Below are 20,178 nucleotides of genomic sequence, written 5' to 3' on the forward strand. Positions count from 1 at the left end.
ATTTGTGGAACATAAGGAATAGCATGGAGGACATTAGAAGAAGGAAGGGAAAAATGGGGGGGGTGGAATTGGAGGGAGAGATGAACCATGAGAGACTATGGACTCTGAGAAACAAACAGGGTTTTAGAGGGCAGGGGTGAGGGGGGATTGGTTAGCCTGGTGATGGGTATTAAGGAGGGCAAGTACTGCATGGAGCACTGGGTGTTATACGAAAACAATGGATCGTGGAACACATCAAAAACCAATGATGTATTGTATGGTGACTAACATAACATAATAAAATTAAATAAAATAAACTGTATAGGAAGGAATCAGAGACTTCTAATGGGGGCTGGATTTCCCCACAACCGGGGCGGTACCCTCTTGTGTACTCTACAAAGTATCCCCTGTAGTGTGAAGATTGTCCACTCAGGATGGCTGGAACTACCTCTAGCCCTGTGTGCACTGTAGGTACTACTCCATCTGCTCCTTGGGGAGGTTCTTTCCCTGACCTGCAAGCATTCACTGATCTGCACTCACCTGTAGACTCCAGCTCTGTAGGCCCTCTGAGCTCTCTAGAGTGTTCCCTCTGTGCAGCTCTACCCTCAACAGTACTCAGTCCTGGGAACTCCAGCTGCCTTGACTTTCCTGACTTCCAACCCTGTCTCCTCAGGGAGACCAGTGGGCTGTCTGAGCAACTCCTCTTTGTGCTATGTCTGGAAATCTCCAGAGGGTGAAATGAGACCATCTTTGGAGTCCCCTCATTTGTTCCCTCTCTCTCTGTTTACTCTCCTCTGCTATTTATCATCAAATATCTGAAAACTGCTGTTTTATACCACATTTATGGGCTTTTCTTATTTGAGATGGATGAGCAAATCAGGCATGGCTGTGTTTCAAAACTCTAAACTTCAGAGACCCTGGTGGCACAGCCCCATGATGATCCTCTGGGGGAGGGTCTGCAGCACTGCGGGCAGTGCAGTGATGGCTTGTCTCAGAAAACAGTCACTCGACGGCACATCAGTTTGGAGTTTATGGTAAATCACAGCACAAAGCCAGCGCTAATGTTTGCTACCCTGTCTTTGTTCCAAGGCTGGTGAGCGAGGCAGCTCCATGGTGCCTGCCGGGTTTTTGCCTACTGAGAGGCTGTATCACCTCAACCAAATACACTCCAAGCAGGGGAACTGTTTCTCCCCATGCAACCCAGAGGATCCTCATACCACACTGCCTTCCTCCCCAGGACTCTCTCCTTCCCTGCTGGAGCACCACTCAGCTTGCCAGGCATGACCCTGGCAATGGCGCTGACCTCAGAAACTTCAGATTCTGTGCCTTGCTGCTTATAAAAATATTTGTGATATTTAAACACACTCCTTTTTTCCCAGTAAATGGTTTTGGGGAAAAGTACTAGCTAGGCAATCCCCTGCACATGTTTTCACTCTTTTCTCCTTCTTTCTCTCTCCCTCCTCTCTCCACGGTCAGGGCTCTCTCCCCTCTGCAATGCCAGTGGCTCTTTTCTCCCCCAAATCAACTCTCCCCAGTTCCTAATTTCCATGAGATGGTCATGTTTTCTGCTTGTAGAAGTGCAGCTTTGTTCTCTCAGTCCTGTGATCAATTTCTTGGGTGTTCAGAATGATTTGATAATTATCTAGCTGTATTCAAGGGAGGAGGCAACCTTAGGGTCACCCTATTCCTCCACCATCTTAACCCCTATCCCAAACACTTCTATCTTAATGAAAGAAGATGCTAGTTCACAGATGCCTTCTACCACTGTAGTTTCACAAAGTATATGGCACTTTCCAAGTGATTTCACACACTTCTCTCTTAATGAAAGAAGAATCTAGTTGAAAGATGCTTTCAACTCAGTGTAGTTTACAGAGTTAAGTATATGGCAAATTAAATTCATTTCTTAACTCTTTCCTTATAATCCTTATCTGGAAAATATAAATTATTTCTCTTTCTATTCTGCTTATAATTATTGTGAGGACTGAAAGACTAATTAATTTAAATTCCCACCATTCACTGCCTATACATGGCATGCTTTCCATAAAAGCTAGTTGTTCTTTATGACATATTCTCACTAATATTTTCATGAATTATTGTTAAATATTAAGAATTAATGTCAATTTTTTAAGGGTACTGTCATAAAGTAATTCATGCTCAAGAACACATTGTATGATACTTATTTTCTACAATAGAAGGAACTAAAACACAAATTACTTAAACTTCACTTCAATTTAGCTATTTTATTTATATTTCTGCAGTAAAAGTTTGCTACTCTTCATTATTGTTGTATTTGTTCATCTTAATTTTTATTCTAATATACAATTAAACTAAATAAAATATAAGGATGATTAAGGGTATGATGCTGTTAAAACTTTAGTACTGCAGAATTATATGTTCATATTGCTTCTGTTAATCCATCATGCAACTCATCTGTCATTAAACTCCTGGGTGAGATTTACCACCATGGGTGGGCTCAGACATTCTCAGACTTTTGTAGATATCCTCTCACTAAAGGAGATGTTACCAGACTTTTATAAATCTCTGAGCCACATTTGAAACTCTGGTTGTATTTATTGTGTGCCAGACCTTCCAGTAAGTGAAATAAATGCAAGAATATTCAGCATTATGTATATGATTCTTGATAAAAATATAACAAAAGTATATTTATTGTTATAATATTTTAATGTACCATATCTTTGAAACTTTTAAGATTGATTAACTTTAGAACCATTTTAAATGCAATTTGTCTCTTGAGTATTCATTATTTTCTATAGCAAAAACTTTCACTGTCCAGTCTGGTACGTATAAATTTAAGCTATTTGTGACTACAGGTACCTTCATTAAAATTACTGAAAATTCTCAGATGTAGTATTATTATCTATATTGATGTCGTTCTGTTTAGGTAAGTATCTCTTTTGTGTCTCTGTTATAATTTCCTGAGCCTATAAATTTTAAAAGCAGCCTAATGCACATCTTTTTTTAAATAATACTCCTCAGTATTCCATTTAATTTTGGTTACATTTAGTATGCTTTTTTTTTTTTAAAGATTTTACTTATTTATTCCTGAGAGACAGAGAGAGAGAGGCAGAGGGAGAAGCAGGCTCCCAAGGAGCAGGGAGCCTGATGTGGGACTCGATCCCAGGACCCTGGGATCATGACCTGAGCCGAAGGCAGATGCTTAACCATCTGAGCCACCCAGGCACCCCATTTAGTATGCTTTTTAACAGTGGTGGAGCATGTCCTTATTTGTTATCTTGTAACATCTATAAATTTACTCACTTATTGAATGTCGATTATATCTTAACTTCTATGCTATCTACTTGAAATATATCTGTATATAAGGCTGGCATATACCTTCTCCTATAATAGGTAAACTAGAGGAGAAGGACAATATTAGCTTGTGGACTTTACAAAGAGTATAAGGTCTTCTGAGTCCACACAATCAGGAGACCTCAATTAGTCCAGAAGCTTTAAAAATTGTTCCACAAAGAAGAGATTTTAAAACTGAGCCTCGGTGAAGAAACATGCCTGAGCAGATGCAGAGCAGAGAGAAGAGAATTCCAAGTCTGTCAGTGAGAAGAAACCTGTGCACTTGCTTTAGCCCATGCAGCTGAGGAAACCCATTCAGTTATTCTTTGCTTCCAACTACCTTAGAAAGCAAGGGAAAGGACAAGACAGAGAATAAAGATCACTGTTTTCTAAGAGAGATTGTTTTTATTCAGAGAAAATGGAAACAAATATAGACACAATTATCAACCCTTTAAAAGTAGTCAATATGATAAAGGAGAAAGGGAAAGAAAATCAACCAGGCATTTACCCGAGATACCTTGGGTAAGGCCTTCCTGACACTTGTGGTCAGGTTCAGACATATCCCTCATTATGAGGGTGCAGAGCAGAGCAAAGGTCAGAGAGGGCAAGAGAAGGAACAGGAGAGGAAACTGCAAATGAGGGAGCTATTGGCCACATGCACAAAGCTCACTACATCACACTCATAATCCAGGAACACCCCCACGTGGCCCAGAGGCCTTCCTGCATACTGAGGCGACAGTGGGGAGGAGGTAAAGAGACTGCACTGATTGTCCTCTTTGATACAAAAAAGTAGAAAAATTCCCTCCGAGTCAAGCACCATGTCATTCCTCATCACCCAAGTATCATCACAAAATCCAAGGGCCCAGTTCCAACAGTTCCCCACATCCACCTCCCAGTAATGTTGACCCACATGTAAACTTCTGGGCTCCCCAGGTGAGAAAATATTTAGATCTTGTTATATTAGTGACAATGTCAGGATGATTGGGACTGAAGTGCAAACATCTCAGATCTTCAAACAGCGGGATATGACAGGTGGTTATTTCATTCTCCAAAAAAAATGGGCACTGCAGAAGGAAGGAAACAGTCATGTTATCATACAGTATTGATTCCTGTTAGACATAGCCTTTCTATAGAGTCTGGGTTTCTAGCTTATCCTTGGAAATGAGGGCCAGGGCAATGAGGAAGCTCTAGAAATCTACTGTAGACCAAGGTTTTCTGGACTGTCTTCATAACGAGCAAATCTTTAACCAGACAAAAATGGAGAAATTTATGAATTTTCTTAATATATATGAAGAAGAAGGGTATTGCTAAACTCTATTTTTTTTTCTCTGAAACATTTGAAATTGGGAGATTAGCAATTCATGGTAAGAAAAGTAACCAGCTCATCTTCTCAGAAAATAATAATAGCTCCTAATAATAACTCCTAAAGAGTGATCACTTTTCCTCATATTTAAGTATTTTTCACCAAAATATGCCAAGGTAAAATAAACTGAAAGAAAAACTCACATTTTTTTTAGAAGTAGAAAGTTTGGGGTGCCTCAGTGGCTCAGTTGGTTAAGCGACCTACTCTTGATTTCGGCTCAGGTCATGATCTCAGGGTCTTGAGATTGAGTGCCGCATGTGGCTCCTTGCTCAGCAAGGAGTTGGCTTGAGATTCTCTCTCCTTCTCTCTCTCCACACCCCACCATTTCATGCTCCTTCTCTCTCTTTCTCAAAAATAAATAAATCTTAAAAAAATAGGAAGTAGAAGATTTGTGAGAATTTTCAGCATGTGTAACTTTTGAGAAGAAAGGAGAGAAATCTAGTGAAATAAGTGCTCAACTGACTTTGGTAAGTATTCATTTTATGTGTTTAATACTATTGATTATACAAAGTAGTTTTGGATTATGTGAATAAAGAATGCACTGTGTAAAGTGCTTTTATTATGAGACACTGTAGAAAACAAAAGTTAGAACTCTCTAATCATCTCACAACCAGCAATAACCACAAAACCTAAAACTTGGAATATACTGAATGTTCATGCAGAATTACATGGTTCATACAAAGAGTTAACAGTATATCTTGGCATGCTACAGGCCATCTAATATCTTTTCCTATTGTTTACTTCCAGGTAGTTTATCATAAACGATTGGGCTTTTCTCTAGGTATTAGTTGTTTTTCCACATATATTATTTTTGTATAAAGGCAAATTTGGCTATAAACTTCCCAAATAATGCAATCATAAAATGTGCAATGGGGAAATATTATCCCTAGGATTCTAGCTGAGGAGAATGTACAACTATACCACCAAAGGACAGTGTATTACCAAGAAATTGGTTGAGCCTTTCAGCCCAGTGATGGGCCATGTACCGAACTGTGGGTCCACAGGTTGGGGCAGGTGCAGCTGCACTGACTCACTCCTGCAAAAAAAGAGCAGTTAGTTACTCTTTCTGAGTTCAAAGTTTTCATGACAGTGATTACGTTTATTCTACATCCCAGTAAAGATGCTTCATTAAAATCCTCATGATTAGGATCAGGGGTTATGAATGTAACTCCACAAACTAGGGAATGTAACAAATATTCATTCATTTTCTGAAGAGCAAATTAAACCCAATTCTACTTCCTACCACTTCAATCCTAGCATACAATTTCAGGATCTGGTTCTTCTCAGCCAAGCATGGGGTTATGCAAAATGGCCTGACACAGAACATTACAGAAGGGCACATTGATTTTTTTTCCCCTAGGGAGAGAGTGCAAGGGGGAGGTGGAGGGAAGGGCAGAGAGAAAATCTTAAGCAGGCTCCACCTTCAGTGTGAAGCCCTATGGGGGGAGTCTCAATCTCATGACCCTGAGATCATGACCTGAGCCAAAATCAAGAGTTGGATGCTTAACAGATTGAGCCATGCACGTACCCCAGGAGGACACTTTGATTTTTAACCCACACTAGTCACCACCAAGATGCTCAGTATTCATATAACCACAACAAGGGGATGAGGAGCTTAGCTTGGGCAGAGATTCTGCTTCTGAGGACCCAGCTTCAGTAAATGCCACATACAGCCTTTCCCTGGGTAGTTGGAGTCCGCCCCGTGCTACCTGTGTGGGAGCCCCAAACCCTAGATGGTCTTCCCCCATGCCTCTTCTCTCCCTCCTCCCACTTTATGCTTCACAGAAATACCTATTTCTCCCACGGAAGCTTATCATGGCTTCAGGCCATAACCTCCGTGTGTTCTTATGTTTCTAAAAATTCAAATCAGGGATAGGAGTTGTCTTCGTGCAACTCATGCACAGAATCCTGGCAACTGCACAGGCTTCCACAGACCCCTGTCCAGCCCCACACAAAACAACAAACCCTTCCTACCTTTGGAGACATAGAAAAATGAATACATTATGAAATAGGCTTTACTATCATAATAAATTATGCTCATATTTCAGCATCAACAGTCTGATCACTACTAAACAATTCTCAAACCTTTAATATAGAGGCAAACTTGCCTTTTTAATGTGTCTTCAAAATGCTGTAAAGAGAAACACACAGAGAGAAAGTTTTAGTATATACACCACAAGATTCACAGTAGAGACTTCATTACTTATTCCCAAGGTGGATAAACCCAAATTCCAGCAAATTGTATCATGTACATGAAAACAGAAAGGGAAAATGAATTGTGTAGATTCCTAAATTTTTCATTTTTGCCAGGTCAACATACAAATCCATATATCTTCAACAAGTTTTCTGGTCACTGTTGGTCAGTAACTGCATATATATTAGAATTTGAGAAGGAGGTATTCTCTGGAAGTTTTTTAGGCTGCTTTTTCACAGACTTTTACAGATTTTAGCCCGGTCATCAGCATCACGGTGACAGGGAAAACCCTTACCACAGTATCAGAAAGCATCATTGCACAGTGGTGATGGAGGGCAAAGAGAATATGGACATGATTCAGTCAGCACCGTTACTCTTTATTCTTCAGTCCTTACTTGGAGCAGCTCCATGTCTGGTTTATGGCACATTTTCTTGAGGTCCTCATACATTCCTCTTAGGAGTTTCCCCTTGAGGGCCATGCTGTCCCCACTTTCTTTGAGTAGTTGAAAAAAATCTCTTTGCTTTCCTTTTCTATTTGCTCTCTCTTCCTCATAAAGCAAGTGGTACACCTTCTGATACTCAGCCGGATCATCTCCCTCCACAGTCACATAACCCTGAGGGGAGAGGATTAGTTAGATCATATAGCCAGGCTAATTTTACATATGTCTTATCATCTACTATTTGTCTTCTGACATTTAGCAACTTGGTACATTCCTTAAAAACAAATTTAGGGATGTGTTTCTGCCTCCATCATTTTTTCTACTCATTTGGTTATTTTATTGTACTAGAAGTCAAAATCTTGACTCTAACACCTTCCCCCAAATATCTAAGTTCAGTTTCTACTGGATGCGAATTGCTTTCTCACCATTGTAAAGTCAAAAAAAAAAATCATTAAGTCCCACCATCTTAAGTTGGGGACTATCCATAAATTGATTTGCTGCACTGAAAAGGGTCCTTATTTTCATGTTCCATGGATACAGAGAGCCTTCCTCTATCTAAACTTCCTCATATGGAAAATTATCAGTTTTCCATAGGTCTTTCTAAACACTTGGCAATCTATCTCTGAAAACTGAAATCCAACTCTGAAACTGAAAACTGAGGAGACATTTTAAATACTCAACCTAACAATGAGAGTTTCTGGAATAATTGAGCATAGTGAATAGACTGGCATTCTATATGATTTGTTATACAAACATGTACTTAAATATGTACATACAGATAGCATAACATGAGTAGCTTGGTAGGCATGGGTAGATGAATTACTGTCTATGGAAAACTAATACAATTAGCATCTATTTATTGCATTACCTTTTTTTTTTTTTAAAGATTTTATTTATTTATTTGAGAGAGAGAGAATGAGAGAGAGCACATGAGAGGGGGGAGGGCCAGAGGGAGAAGCAGACTCCCCGCCGAGCAGGGAGCCCGATGCGGGACTCGATCCAGGGACTCCAGGATCATGACCTGAGCCGAAGGCAGTCGCTCAACCAACTGAGCCACCCAGGCACCCTATTTATTGCATTACCTACAGAAATGCAAGCTATCTGGTGACAATTGTTTTCTGTACCTCACAAAGGTGTTGGGTACATGATTAGATTTTTGCAGAGTGGACGACACATCCTGATACAGATGACTGGAAACCTTCTTAAATCTACTTAATCAAACTGCCACATCCAAGCTCTAGTGAGAAGCCATGCCTTGAGTTAACTGATGTGATCCATGGATCTGTTGTTTTTAAAATAAATGTTAAATATAAACTTCTTATCTGCTTTAAAAAATGATATTATAATCCTAATTGCATCAACCCATTACTATACACTATATTTGGTTTCTGTCTGAATCTGCATGCATTCTTTTTTTTATGTCAACATGTAATAGTTTTATGTTTTTCGTTCCTTTCTTGATATTTCTTCAGACTGAAAGTTATCAACATTTCATTTATCAGCCCAGTATAATCAAGCACTTGCACGATAATGTCTCCTACTGCTCTGGCAGAACTATCCTACTGTTTATGGATCTTGTCAACCTCAACTGAACTAAAATTCTCTGAAATTTTATATTTTTCAGTGAGTCCTCCACAAAATTCTTCCCTTTTACTTTTTCTCTTCTTTTCTTTTTGAAAACATACTACTACTTTTCTCTTTTGGTCTAAAGCCAAAACACACACAATAGCTTGCTGGTCTTTCTTTAAGATTCTGCTCCCTTTCTCATTACCCCATACATTCTCTCATACCCTCTTCTTTTATTATTCAATACATATGCATAGTTGAAAGATTTGTGATATTTTGTGGATTTAATGATCACACAGTGGATGTATATTACATGACTAACTCCTAGAAGGCATCATAAACATTTCTATAAAAAATATATTTTCTGTTAAATTTAGGCAACTATCTCTTAAAGTATTCATCTTGGCGAGACTTGCATCCTGCTCTGTCTCTTAAAAACATTTTCATATTTAGTCAACGATGGATCATGGTGCTTCACCCAAGGAAGGATCCTAGAAAGGAAAACTTAAAACACTCTGTTTCCACTATATCAAATGATCAGTCATCATGAATCTGCTCTTCTAATGTAAAATCATGGTTAAAAAAGTGAGCTACATTCTGCAGATTCCAAAATTTTTATTTTAAATATTATCTTCTCTTGGAAATTACAGATTAAAAAAACCAACAAGTTAACCCTCGACACCCCTCCTTTCTCTCGTCTACTCCTGCACATACAGCAAAATAGTGAACATTTTTTACTTAGATGTAAGTTTCTTGATGAAAAGATCATGAATGATCAACCTTTGCAGTGGTATTGGCCAATATATCACCAGGTCCACAGAAGGATGTGAAACTCTTTCTGTTGCCACAGTTCCACGGCCTGGGAGTGTGGAGGGGGGTTAACTCTGGGAGAAATCCTGCTTTCAAGGCTTGCTTTTAAACAGTATAACGTAGGGGACACCAGGGTGGCACAGACAGTTATACGTCTGACTCTTGGTTTCATCTCAGGTCATGATCTCAGGGTTGTGAGATTGAACCCTGCATCAGGCTCCGCTCTGAGCACTGCATAAGACTTCTCTCTCCCTCTCCCTCTGCGCCACCCCCTGCATGCTCACTCTCTCTCTCTCTCTCTCAAATAAATAAATAAATCTTTAAAAAAGACAATAGTGTAAAGCGAGACCAGAGAAGTTTTTAATCTAGTCTGGATTCCCCCACTCCCAGTGGAACAATGCCCTTCTGACTACTCTATCCCATATTCTGTGTAGTGTAAGGACCTTCCATTGTGGCTGAGGGGAACATCAACAACTCTTAACCCTGTGTGAGTTACACATATTGTTTCATGGGTTTTGTCACCTTTCCTTTTTTTTTAAAGATTTTATTTATTTATTTGAGAGAGAGCAAAAGTGAGAGAAATCACAGAGGGAGAGGGAGAAGCAGACTCATCCCTGAGTGGAGAGCCCAATGTGGGGCTCAATCCCGGGACCTTGAGATCATGACCTAAGCCCAAGGCAGACGCTTAACTGACTGAGCCACTCAGGCACCCCTCGTCATCTTTTCTTGATCAGGTATTTTTCTCATATGATTTAACTGCTCTTCACTCAGCTATAGCCTCCAGCTATGGGGCCCTCCTCAGATGTCTCTCTCTCTCTCTCTCTGTCTGTCTTTGTGTAGCTCGACCCACCACCAGTCCTTAGTCCTTGGAACTCCAACCTCCTTGAACTCCCTGAACTCACAACTCCACTCAGGACTTCCTATCCCAGTGTTGAGGCCAGCAATCTTCAGCCAGTGCACTGGGTCGACATTGGGTTCCCCTCATTTGTTTCTTCTCTCTCAGGATTCACTGTCCTGTGTTGCCTATTGTCTAAGGTTTGAAAGCTATATCTTTTTTTATCTATACCATTCTAATATCTTTTTTTGGTTACTAATTGGTATAAAATAGAGTAAATAAGGTCCCCACTACTCCCTTTTGCTCAAAAAGAAGTCTGTGGAAAGGCTTATATATTAAAATTTCAATTTATTTAATGGATATGGAAGATTTATTTTTATAAAAGATTTATGAAAATGTATCAGTTTTTATCTTCAGTGAGCTTTGGTATTGTGTCTCTTTCATAGATTTGTCCATTTCATCTAAACTATTGAGTTAGTTGGCACAAATGTGCTTCTTTTTTTTTATTGCTAAGGTTTTTTTAAATTTTTTTATTGTTATGTTAACCACCATACATTACATCATTAGTTTTTGATGTAGTGTTCCATGATTCATTGTTTGTGCATAACACCCAGTGCTCCATGCAGACCGTGCCCTCTTTAATACCCATCACCAGGCTAACCCATCTGTGCTTCTAGTATTATCTTATTTTCATTAAAATATCTGTTGATCTCCTCTCTTTTGATATAGCTATGTAGTGTCTTCTCTCTCTCTTCTCCCCCTCTCTCTCCCTCTGTGTGTGTCTGTGTTCATGTGCACTCAGAGCATCTAGGCTTGAGAAATAATAACTCCTTTTGATTTTTACTGTGTATTTATTTTCCTGAGTGAATTATGCAAGCCAAGGTATTGGCAGTGGTGGTGGAATAGAGCTGGGTTCTTGCCTGAGTTTCTGGAGACCAGGTTCTAGGCACTTGTAGTGTAGTGAGCAGTGGGTCCCACTACAAGGTGTGTGTGTGTGTGTGTGTGTGTGTGTGTGTGATGAGTACCCCCCATAGATCCCTTTATCAGGAAGTACCTGCTGAAAGAGAAGCCCCTTCTGAGTCATCACCAAACACCAGACTCTACATGGGGGAGGAGGAAGCAGGGAGTGGTGGCCTTTTGAGGGTAAAAGGGTCAAATGTCAGGCATTTCAAGAAAAGGAGGTCAGGAAGCTCCAAGATCTTGGCCACAAAGGTCCATCACTACCCTGTCTCATCTAATGTCCCCCGGGTGTGAGATCCTTCCATGAAGGGGATGCTGAACCCTGGTGCAAAGTCAGCTTCCCTCTCACTTGTCCAGTGCATGAGGAACTTCCAAACCAGACCTGTCAGGCAGGTACTGCCCAGTACCTTTGGATAAGAGATCTCTGATTCCTTTGAGTGCTGTCCATTCCTAGGGATTCCAGGACGCTGTCCAAGGCGGGAGCATCCCACACTGCACCCCAAGTGCCTGGGACCAGATCCCCTAAAGAGAATCATTCTGGAAACAAATGTGACCTAAGTCTTTAAAACTGTCAAAGCGCCAGCCACCTTCTGTCTCCAATGTCACTACCAGGCACGTGGCAGGGTACGGATACTGGTTTGGTCCCAGAGCCTAGCACAGCACTTGGCTAAAGTAGGCTGCCTGGGCTCCAGGAAGGCAGCAAACATGGTCCCGTGTGTGTTTAGAAGATGCAGGATTTAGAGCTGCTGAGGCCAGAACAGGAAGAAAAATGTGCTTTTTAAATATGCAATAATAAGGTGTGGTGGGAGCTGCAAGCAATTTCTTCCAGTCTCCCTGCTGTAGCTTCCAGAATTGTTGGAGAGCCACAGTAGAGCTGCCAAGAGCCTCTGCACATGCTGTGATGAGCACTGGGTGTTATACTTAACTAATGAATCATTGAACACTACATCAAAAACTAATTATGTACTATACAGCGGCTAACTGAACATAATAAAAAATAATAAATAAATAAATATTAAAATTAAAAAACAAATTTAATAAAAGAGCCTCCATGCCTGTTCTGCTCAACTGCAGCACCCTTGATCCCTGTGGGGGGCACGTGGCTCCCTGTGACCCAAGCGCTGGCACAACAGGCATCCCTGGTCTCCAGGCTCTGGCACTGCCACCTCTGGCCTCCTGCTCACCCTTCGGCCTCAGGGTGAACTTGGGGGAAGATTGGAGCCAGCGCACCCAAACCTGCCTAGACACTGCCCTGCCCCCAACTCACATAGAGCCTCTCATACCATTCCCCCCGCCCCCACCTCCCGCAAATTTCTCTCTGCTCAGCCAGGAGAGTTGTTCCACCTCATTACCAAAACTTAATATATTAATATTTTATTTTATTTTTTTTAAAGATTTATTTATTTATTTGACAGAGGGAGAGAGAGACAGAGTGGGAACACAAGCAGGGGGAGCGGGAGAGGGAGAAGCAGGCTCCTGGCTGAGCAGGGAGCCCGATGTGGGGCTCGATCTCAGGACCCTGGGATCATGACCTGAGCTGAAGGCAGATGCTTAATGACTGAACCACCCAGGTGCCCCAATATATTAATATTTTAAATGCTCAAAACTATCTTCCTTTCAAAAATGGAATTTGGCAAAGAGAGTATATATTTTGTTTTTGTTTTTTAAGATTTTATTTATTTATTCACGAGAGTCAGAGAGAGAAACAGGCTCCCAGCAGAGCAGGAAGCCCGATGGGGGCCTCGATCCCAGGACCCTGGGATCATGACCTGAGCTGAAGGCAGAGGCTTAACCAACTAAGCTGCTGAGTCGCCTGAGAGTATATATTTTGTTAAACTATAGCAAAGATTATTGAGTAGCATACTGTAATCAAACCCTACTGCCAATAAGGCAACCATCTCATTCATTTATTAATTGATCCACCCATCAAATATTTGTTAAGTGCATGTTCTCTGTTAGACACTCTGTTACCTGCTGGCAATACGTCAGTGAACACTTTCTCTCTTGCAATTTACACTATTGTAAAAGAAATGGCCAAATATTTAGAGTTCATATAAAAAAAAAAAAGCCTATCTTGGTCTTGAGAGTCAGTAGAGATTTCCCTGAAAAACAGATTTTTTTTTCTTCTGAGGGTGAATTGATGTGTAGGATACACTAGATGAAGAGGTGGGAGAAGGTTTCAGTTTGACATGGGCATTGCAGATAACTGAGTCTGTCTGTGATGAGCAATCTCTGTGTTCCTACGCTAGACCATTAAGTTGGAATCACACACTCATATATTTTTGTAACTCCAGCATACTCCCAACCCAGGTGAGCAACCACAGCAGGTATTCTAGATAAGTGGGCCACAAGAGATGATTTTAATTTAAAGAAGATGGAACAAAAGAAGATGGAATCAAAAATCCAAGAACATACCACCTGGCCCAGAGGTTTCTTTACTGACAAACACTGGGAAAGTGGATCGGGGACTGTAACAATTACCCTCCTTCACACATAGAAGAAGAAACCTATCCTCAGATGCCATCAGAGGGCCATTCTTCCCTATCCAAGTATCCTTACAGACTCCTAGAGCCCACTCCCGAGTCGCCCACATCCAGCACCCAATACTGTTTTCCAGAGGTGAAATCATCACCAGTCATGTGTCTTGATCTTCTCCACACAGCAAAATAATTAGATCTTTCAGAATTCAAAGATGCATCTAGACAGTCATGTCTACATCTCAAACTTTTCACACTGTCAAACAGTTTGATATCATGATTGGTTATTTCTTTTTTGAAGGAAATCTCCACTGTGGAAAGAAAAGAATATTCCAGTCAAAATCAGTTTTAAAATTCTCAACAAATTTCTGAGTTGACTTAATACATGAAATGATACAAACTATCAGTGACTTCAAAATTAAAAAAAAAGAAACACAAGCTTTTTGTTCTTGTGAAATATTTCTTCTCTTAGCACAAGACATTAGTTTCTAAGTGATTTTGCTTCCAAGAATGCCCAGACCCAAGTGACTCCACTTCCTAGCTAGAAGAAAAATTCTAAGAGCAGTTCTTAAAGGAGTCAGAGGAAAATACTAAGCAATTCCTGTGCTTGTCAATGGTATAAGTATGTGTCTATTACTAAAATGTCCCCCCCTGAATTTAAACAAAAATATTCTTCCCCCTGCATGTTCTCCTACAAATAAATCTAAATGATAGACAACAGAAGATTGTTAGTCTTGCTTCATGGTGAAGTCATAGGTTATTCTGATATATAAAAGTGCATCATGTTTTGGAATTGAGTAAACTGGGTCCATTACTGTTGAGCTAGGTCTCAATTTTTTTAAGATTGGTTGATTGATTGATTGATTTGAGAGAGAGAGAGAGAGTAGGAGGGCAGAGGCAGAGGGGAGGGGGAGAGTCTTAAGCAGACTCTGAGCTGAGCACAGAGCTCCATGCATGGCTGGGTCTCACAACCCTGAAATCACTACCAAAAGTCAGACGCTGAGCCAACTGTGCCATGGGTGCCTTGAGATAGGTCTCGATTTTTGATCACCTCTACCCCTAACTTTAACACTCCCAAATTTTACTTCTAAATTTACATTTTTATGTTGTGAACGTGCTAATAAGTGCATCAACTCTAATGAAGTCAGTATGAGATTTGTTTAAAATCAGTTGACAGTAAAAAGAATAAAATGGATAAAGAAGACTAGGATATAGAACCAAAAAAATAAGCTATTGCAGATGGCAGGCATGAATGTATATTTATATACATATATAAGATTTCTGTGCGCGTTTTGGTCTTAATGTTTGTAGACTATTCATGTGACTTCATAAAGAGTACCTCTTTGAGAGAAAGCAAGAATATTTTAAAGGAACATATTCATTTCCCAAAAAAAGAGGGGTGAGGGTTTGCCACATGGTTCAGCAATTCATTCAAAAATCCTGTTCAAGAAAACACTTCTGTCATGTGCAAACTAGCCATATACATAAAAAGAGAACATCTCCTCTACTTTGAAAGTTATTCTAGTAACAAGATATTTCAGGTAGAAAGGAACAGACTATAAGAATTCCATGGTCTTAAGCATGTTGATAAAATGATTTATTTTAATATTATTAAAGTTTTTGTAGATTAGTTTGAAAGCAATTCCCATAACAAAATATATATTAGGAAACTAAAACCTAACACCTACTGTGGCTGCTGATACATAATAGTGACCTCATCACCACATTAATTACCTTACTAGTTCAATCCATGCTCACTGGTGATATGGGTTCCAGTTGCTGAATATATTTCTTTGCTTACAATAAATAAATAAAATAAATAAAAATTCTTGTAAGAAAACTTCCTTGGTTGTCTAGCCAACAGGCATCCACCTTTCCAACCCTCTTCCTCCTGTATAAAAGAACATCAGTTTTGCTGAGGTGTTCATTTCCCCCCAAAAGCTTGGACATCAGGAGTGTGATCCAACCTGTAGCTACAGGTGTGAGTCGTGACTGGTCTGAAAAATCAATCAGTAATGTAATTGCCCAGAAGTTGGTTTAATAAAGGGCAGTTCACTAAGCTTTTCTACTTTCATATTTTATTTAAGTGTCAAAATGATCCCATCATGATTTCTTGTTCAAAATTCCTCTGCTATTAATGTTGGAGGCAGAACTCCCACCTTTGACCCAGTTAAAATCTGCAAGCTATTACTCTCCAAGATACTACAAGAGGCAAAAACAAACAACCTCTTGCTTTCTAAGCAACTATGTTAATTCAATCAACAAGCATTTTCTGAAAGTTCACAGTTCCAGGAACATTCTGTCAGCTTGGAGATGTAATGGTTAGTAAAAATGACATCCTTATAAGAGATAATAAAAATTACAGAGGCTCAAAAAAAAAAATTATGGAGGCTCCTGGGTGGCTTAGTCGGTTAACCGTCTGCCTTCCGCTCAGGTCATGATCCCGGGGTCCTGGGATTGAGCCCTGCATTGGGGTCCCTGCTTAACAGGGAGTCTGCTCCTCCCTCTCCCTCTGCCCCTCCCTCCCCCCACCCTTCTACCCCCCCACCCCCTGTTCGTGCTCTCTCTCTCTTGCTCTCAAATAAATAAACCTTTAAAAAAGAGAGATAATAAATTTTTTAATTGGCAAAATAAAGAAATATATACAATGCCACTGATCTGCATGTCTTCTGTCCCTCATCCATGATCCTGAAAAATGTCTTTATTGCAACCCGTTGATTAAAATGCACAAAAATGTGCACACATAAGACATAGTCATGAAACTAAATTTTCTCCTTTGATGTTCTTTATTTCAAACAGAATCCTTCACTGAAATCAGTTTCTGAATATATGAGAGTTAATGGGATTAAACTTTGTAAAATTGGACCAGATTTCAACCAGAATCTTCTTACATGAATATACTGTTTTTTAATTTGCCCTCCTATCTTTATCATAGACACACCTGCATTTAAAAACAATCATTAAGGAGAAGAGAATAGCAGCATGTTCTCAGGTCCTTTGGAACTGTTATCAAGCCTTCCTTTTCATGGTGAAAAGGTTTAACTATCATGGAATAACAATCAGCACAAGAAAACGTATTGTGTTTTTGAAATTTTGTTTTGTAAAAAACATTCATTCAGTCCTCATTTCTAGACTAATGAACGCACTGTCCCTCTAATTTCTGACATTTCTTTTTTAAAGATTTTATTTATTTGAGAGAGAGAGCACGTGAGAGGGGAGAGGGTCGGGAGGGTCAGAGGGAGAAGCAGACTCCCTGCCGAGCAGGGAGCCCAATGCGGGACTCGATCCAGGGACTCCAGGATCATGACCTGAGCCGAAGGCAGTCGCTTAACCAACTGAGCCACCCAGGCGCCCTAATTTCTGACATTTCTGCACAGTTACCAGTGTTGCTTTCTGCAAGCCCATTCACTGTTGCTATCTCTAACTTTATGTCAGGAAACTGACATTTCTGAAATCATTTCCCAACAGTCAAATACAAGTTCTTTTCCAAATTATTCAAAGCATTATCTACATATAAATTGTCAAATATTTCCTCTGACATACTCACATAGTACCACTTGTAGAATAGGATGTAATATATTTATACAAAGAAAATAAGATATTCCTAAGTCATTTTACAGTCTACACAAAGTAAAAATTATGACACCTGGAAACTACTTTCTGAGTCTTTATAATTTATAGAAACAGCCAAGGAATGCATAAAACATCAGACCAAAACTCAATCATCAAATTATTCCAAATATATATAGTAAGACCAGATGACAAAATAGCTTGTTATTATAAGGTGGAAGTAATGGAGTCATTTTTTAAGTTTGGCAAATGAGATGATTTCACAGAAACAACCTCAGTTTGCTGATAAATTAAATATATGATACTGTGTTTGTTTCAATTCGGGAAAGTAGCAAGAACTCCTCTTATGTAAATTGTGTGTTCACTGAACAAATAGAGCTACAAGCAATGCTTGATGTAGAAGTAATAAGAAAGAAGTAATAAGTACAATTTTGGCTGTGTCTATGTGTATGCATAAGTTGAACAATCCAAAATTAATTCATATTTACATACTGTATTACAAATCTAATCATTGAAACATCTCATTAATTTATGGTTTGTTGGTAACGGCCCATTGCTAGATATATTCAGAGAATAAATTACTCATTGGAAATTACTTAGAAATAAACATCTTAAAGAGAGGTGGAAGTGGATTTTTTCTTTTTCTTTTAAAGATTTATTTATATGAGAGAGAGAGAGCAGGTAAGCCAGATCGGAAGCATGAAGTGGGGAGGGAGGAGCAGGGATAAGTAGACTCCCCATTAGCAGGGAGCCCTAGGCGGGGCTAGATCCCAGTACCCGGGGATCTTGACCTGAGGGAAAGATAGACACTTCACCGACTGAGCCACCCAGATGCCTCAGAAAGCAGATTTAAAAAAAAAAAAAAAATTGAGAAGCCTCATATTGTCAAAAACTAAGTCATCATTTCCAACCTGATCTCCTGAGAGCCAATTTGACTTTGATCACATTGCTTTCACGAAATCATTTTTACACATCTCATCTCCCTAAACCCCGAACTAAATATAATCATTCACATTTTGATATCAAATGTCACCTTAACTTCCAGAGACTAAGGGAAAAGGCACAAAACTGAAAGGATTTAAATGGCCATCCTGAAGAGGAGAGAGTATCAGATCCTAGGCCACAAGGCAGGACTGAAATTAACACCAAAGGTTGGACCTATATTCAAATATCACATTGAAAGATAGTCAGATGTTGGAGTGGGAATGAGAGTAGAATGTGGGAACCAAGAAACACAAAAATTTCCCCTGCATGTTGTGTAAAAATAACACCAGGATGAATGAAAAAACAGAAGGGTAATTGCACTATATTGTATCTGGAGATTGAGAATGGGATTATTCTATTCAAGGTCAGAAAGGTACATCTTCCTCTGGTCCTGCCTACAGCAGAAATCTAATCAGGGCGGAGCTTAGGGATCCCAATATAAAGGCTTTGCAAAGGCAAAGTAAGTTTGTTTTGTGTGGAGGCCTTTGAATTGGCTGGACTGTGGGAAGTCAGAAAGTCGAGATGTCTTCTAGTACAGAGAGCCCAGAGAACACAGAACTCCTGACCCAATTGGGCGGATCTTCCTATAAGCATCGGTGAGACCAATTACGCATTCATTAGGTGAGCACACACTTGTAAGTAAAAGAGTTCTTTCTTTTTTCTTTAAAAAAAAATTAACTGTCAGCAGGCTTAAGACATTCCTAAGCAGTTATATTATAGCGAGTTAACAATAATTATGTCAGTCTTTCCAGTTTACTCTTGAGCTATTAAATTTTAATCTGTTATTGTTTTGATATTTGCAAATTTATGTTTATTAACTCTATTTTATGTTCCTTATATATGCAAATTGGGATATCTAGAGGCAATGTTCTAGATTTCATGTACTTTTATATGTGGCTTGGCCCTAAAACTTAATTGGAAAACCTCGTTGTAGTATGGTAAAAGGGACTGAGGCTTAAAGATGAGGAACAGTTACCAGAATGAAATCACAAATGTTCTGATATTCTCACTTGATCTTTGACATTTGAAGGGAGAAACAGTATGGTTCATTAGAAAGCATTCATTCCATTGCACAGGGCCCAGGAGAATCCAAGCAAATCAGGAATTTACCACAGGTTCAGGTCTCACTCATAAAAGACCACAGTGCAACGTGTGTCTGGAGAAGCTCCCCGGCTTATCCCTGTGTCCAATCTCACCTTCAGTCACGGACCCCTGAACTTCACTTGGAAGGTAGCCATGCTCAAGGCCCTAGAGAGCAGTGGTCCTTTCCCTTTCACTCATTTCGCTTTTGTTTTAATTTTTTACCTTCCTTCCCTAGGACTTGTTTCTTACCTTGAGTCTCCTTAGACAGAGGCCGCTTGTTGGTCTCACTCAGCGCCATTTTAGCTGGCTCTGGTGAGAAGGCAGGCTGGAGTTAGGAAGACGATTTTGAAAAGTACAAACGTAAACATCTAAAACATAAACATAGGGGCACCTGGGTGGTTCAGTCAGTTAATCATCCGATTCTTGGTTTCTGCACAGGTCATCATCTCAGGATAGTGAGCCCTACATCAAGCTCCCCACTCAGTGGGGAGTCTATTGAAAGAGTCTCTCCCTCTGCCCCTCCCCCACTCTCCCTCTCTCTCAATCTTTAAAAATGTAAACATAAATTGCAACCCAGAGGTAGGCAATTTTCTATTTACATTGTTAAA

At 39.8% G+C, this 20,178-nt stretch overlaps 1 protein-coding gene across 1 annotated transcript in view; it reads right to left on the reverse strand.

The window, feature by feature from the left end:
• Window positions 1–19,868, reverse strand: part of LOC115940814 (tripartite motif-containing protein 43-like) — a 39,359-nt gene extending 19,491 nt beyond the window's left edge. The window contains exons 1-6 of the mRNA XM_081797336.1: window positions 19,820–19,868; window positions 15,815–15,930; window positions 7,241–7,459; window positions 6,760–6,782; window positions 5,594–5,687; window positions 4,199–4,352 (exon numbers count right to left, since the gene is read on the reverse strand). Of these exons, the coding sequence (XP_081653462.1) occupies window positions 4,199–4,352; window positions 5,594–5,687; window positions 6,760–6,782; window positions 7,241–7,459; window positions 15,815–15,930; window positions 19,820–19,868 (655 nt within the window). The remainder of the gene's footprint in view (window positions 1–4,198; window positions 4,353–5,593; window positions 5,688–6,759; window positions 6,783–7,240; window positions 7,460–15,814; window positions 15,931–19,819) is intronic.
• Between the last annotated feature and the right edge of the window lie 310 nt (window positions 19,869–20,178).

This window comes from Leptonychotes weddellii, chromosome 11 (genome assembly GCF_054177405.1).
Source record: "Leptonychotes weddellii isolate Sample4059 chromosome 11, ASM5417740v2, whole genome shotgun sequence".
NCBI lineage: Eukaryota > Metazoa > Chordata > Mammalia > Carnivora > Phocidae > Leptonychotes > Leptonychotes weddellii.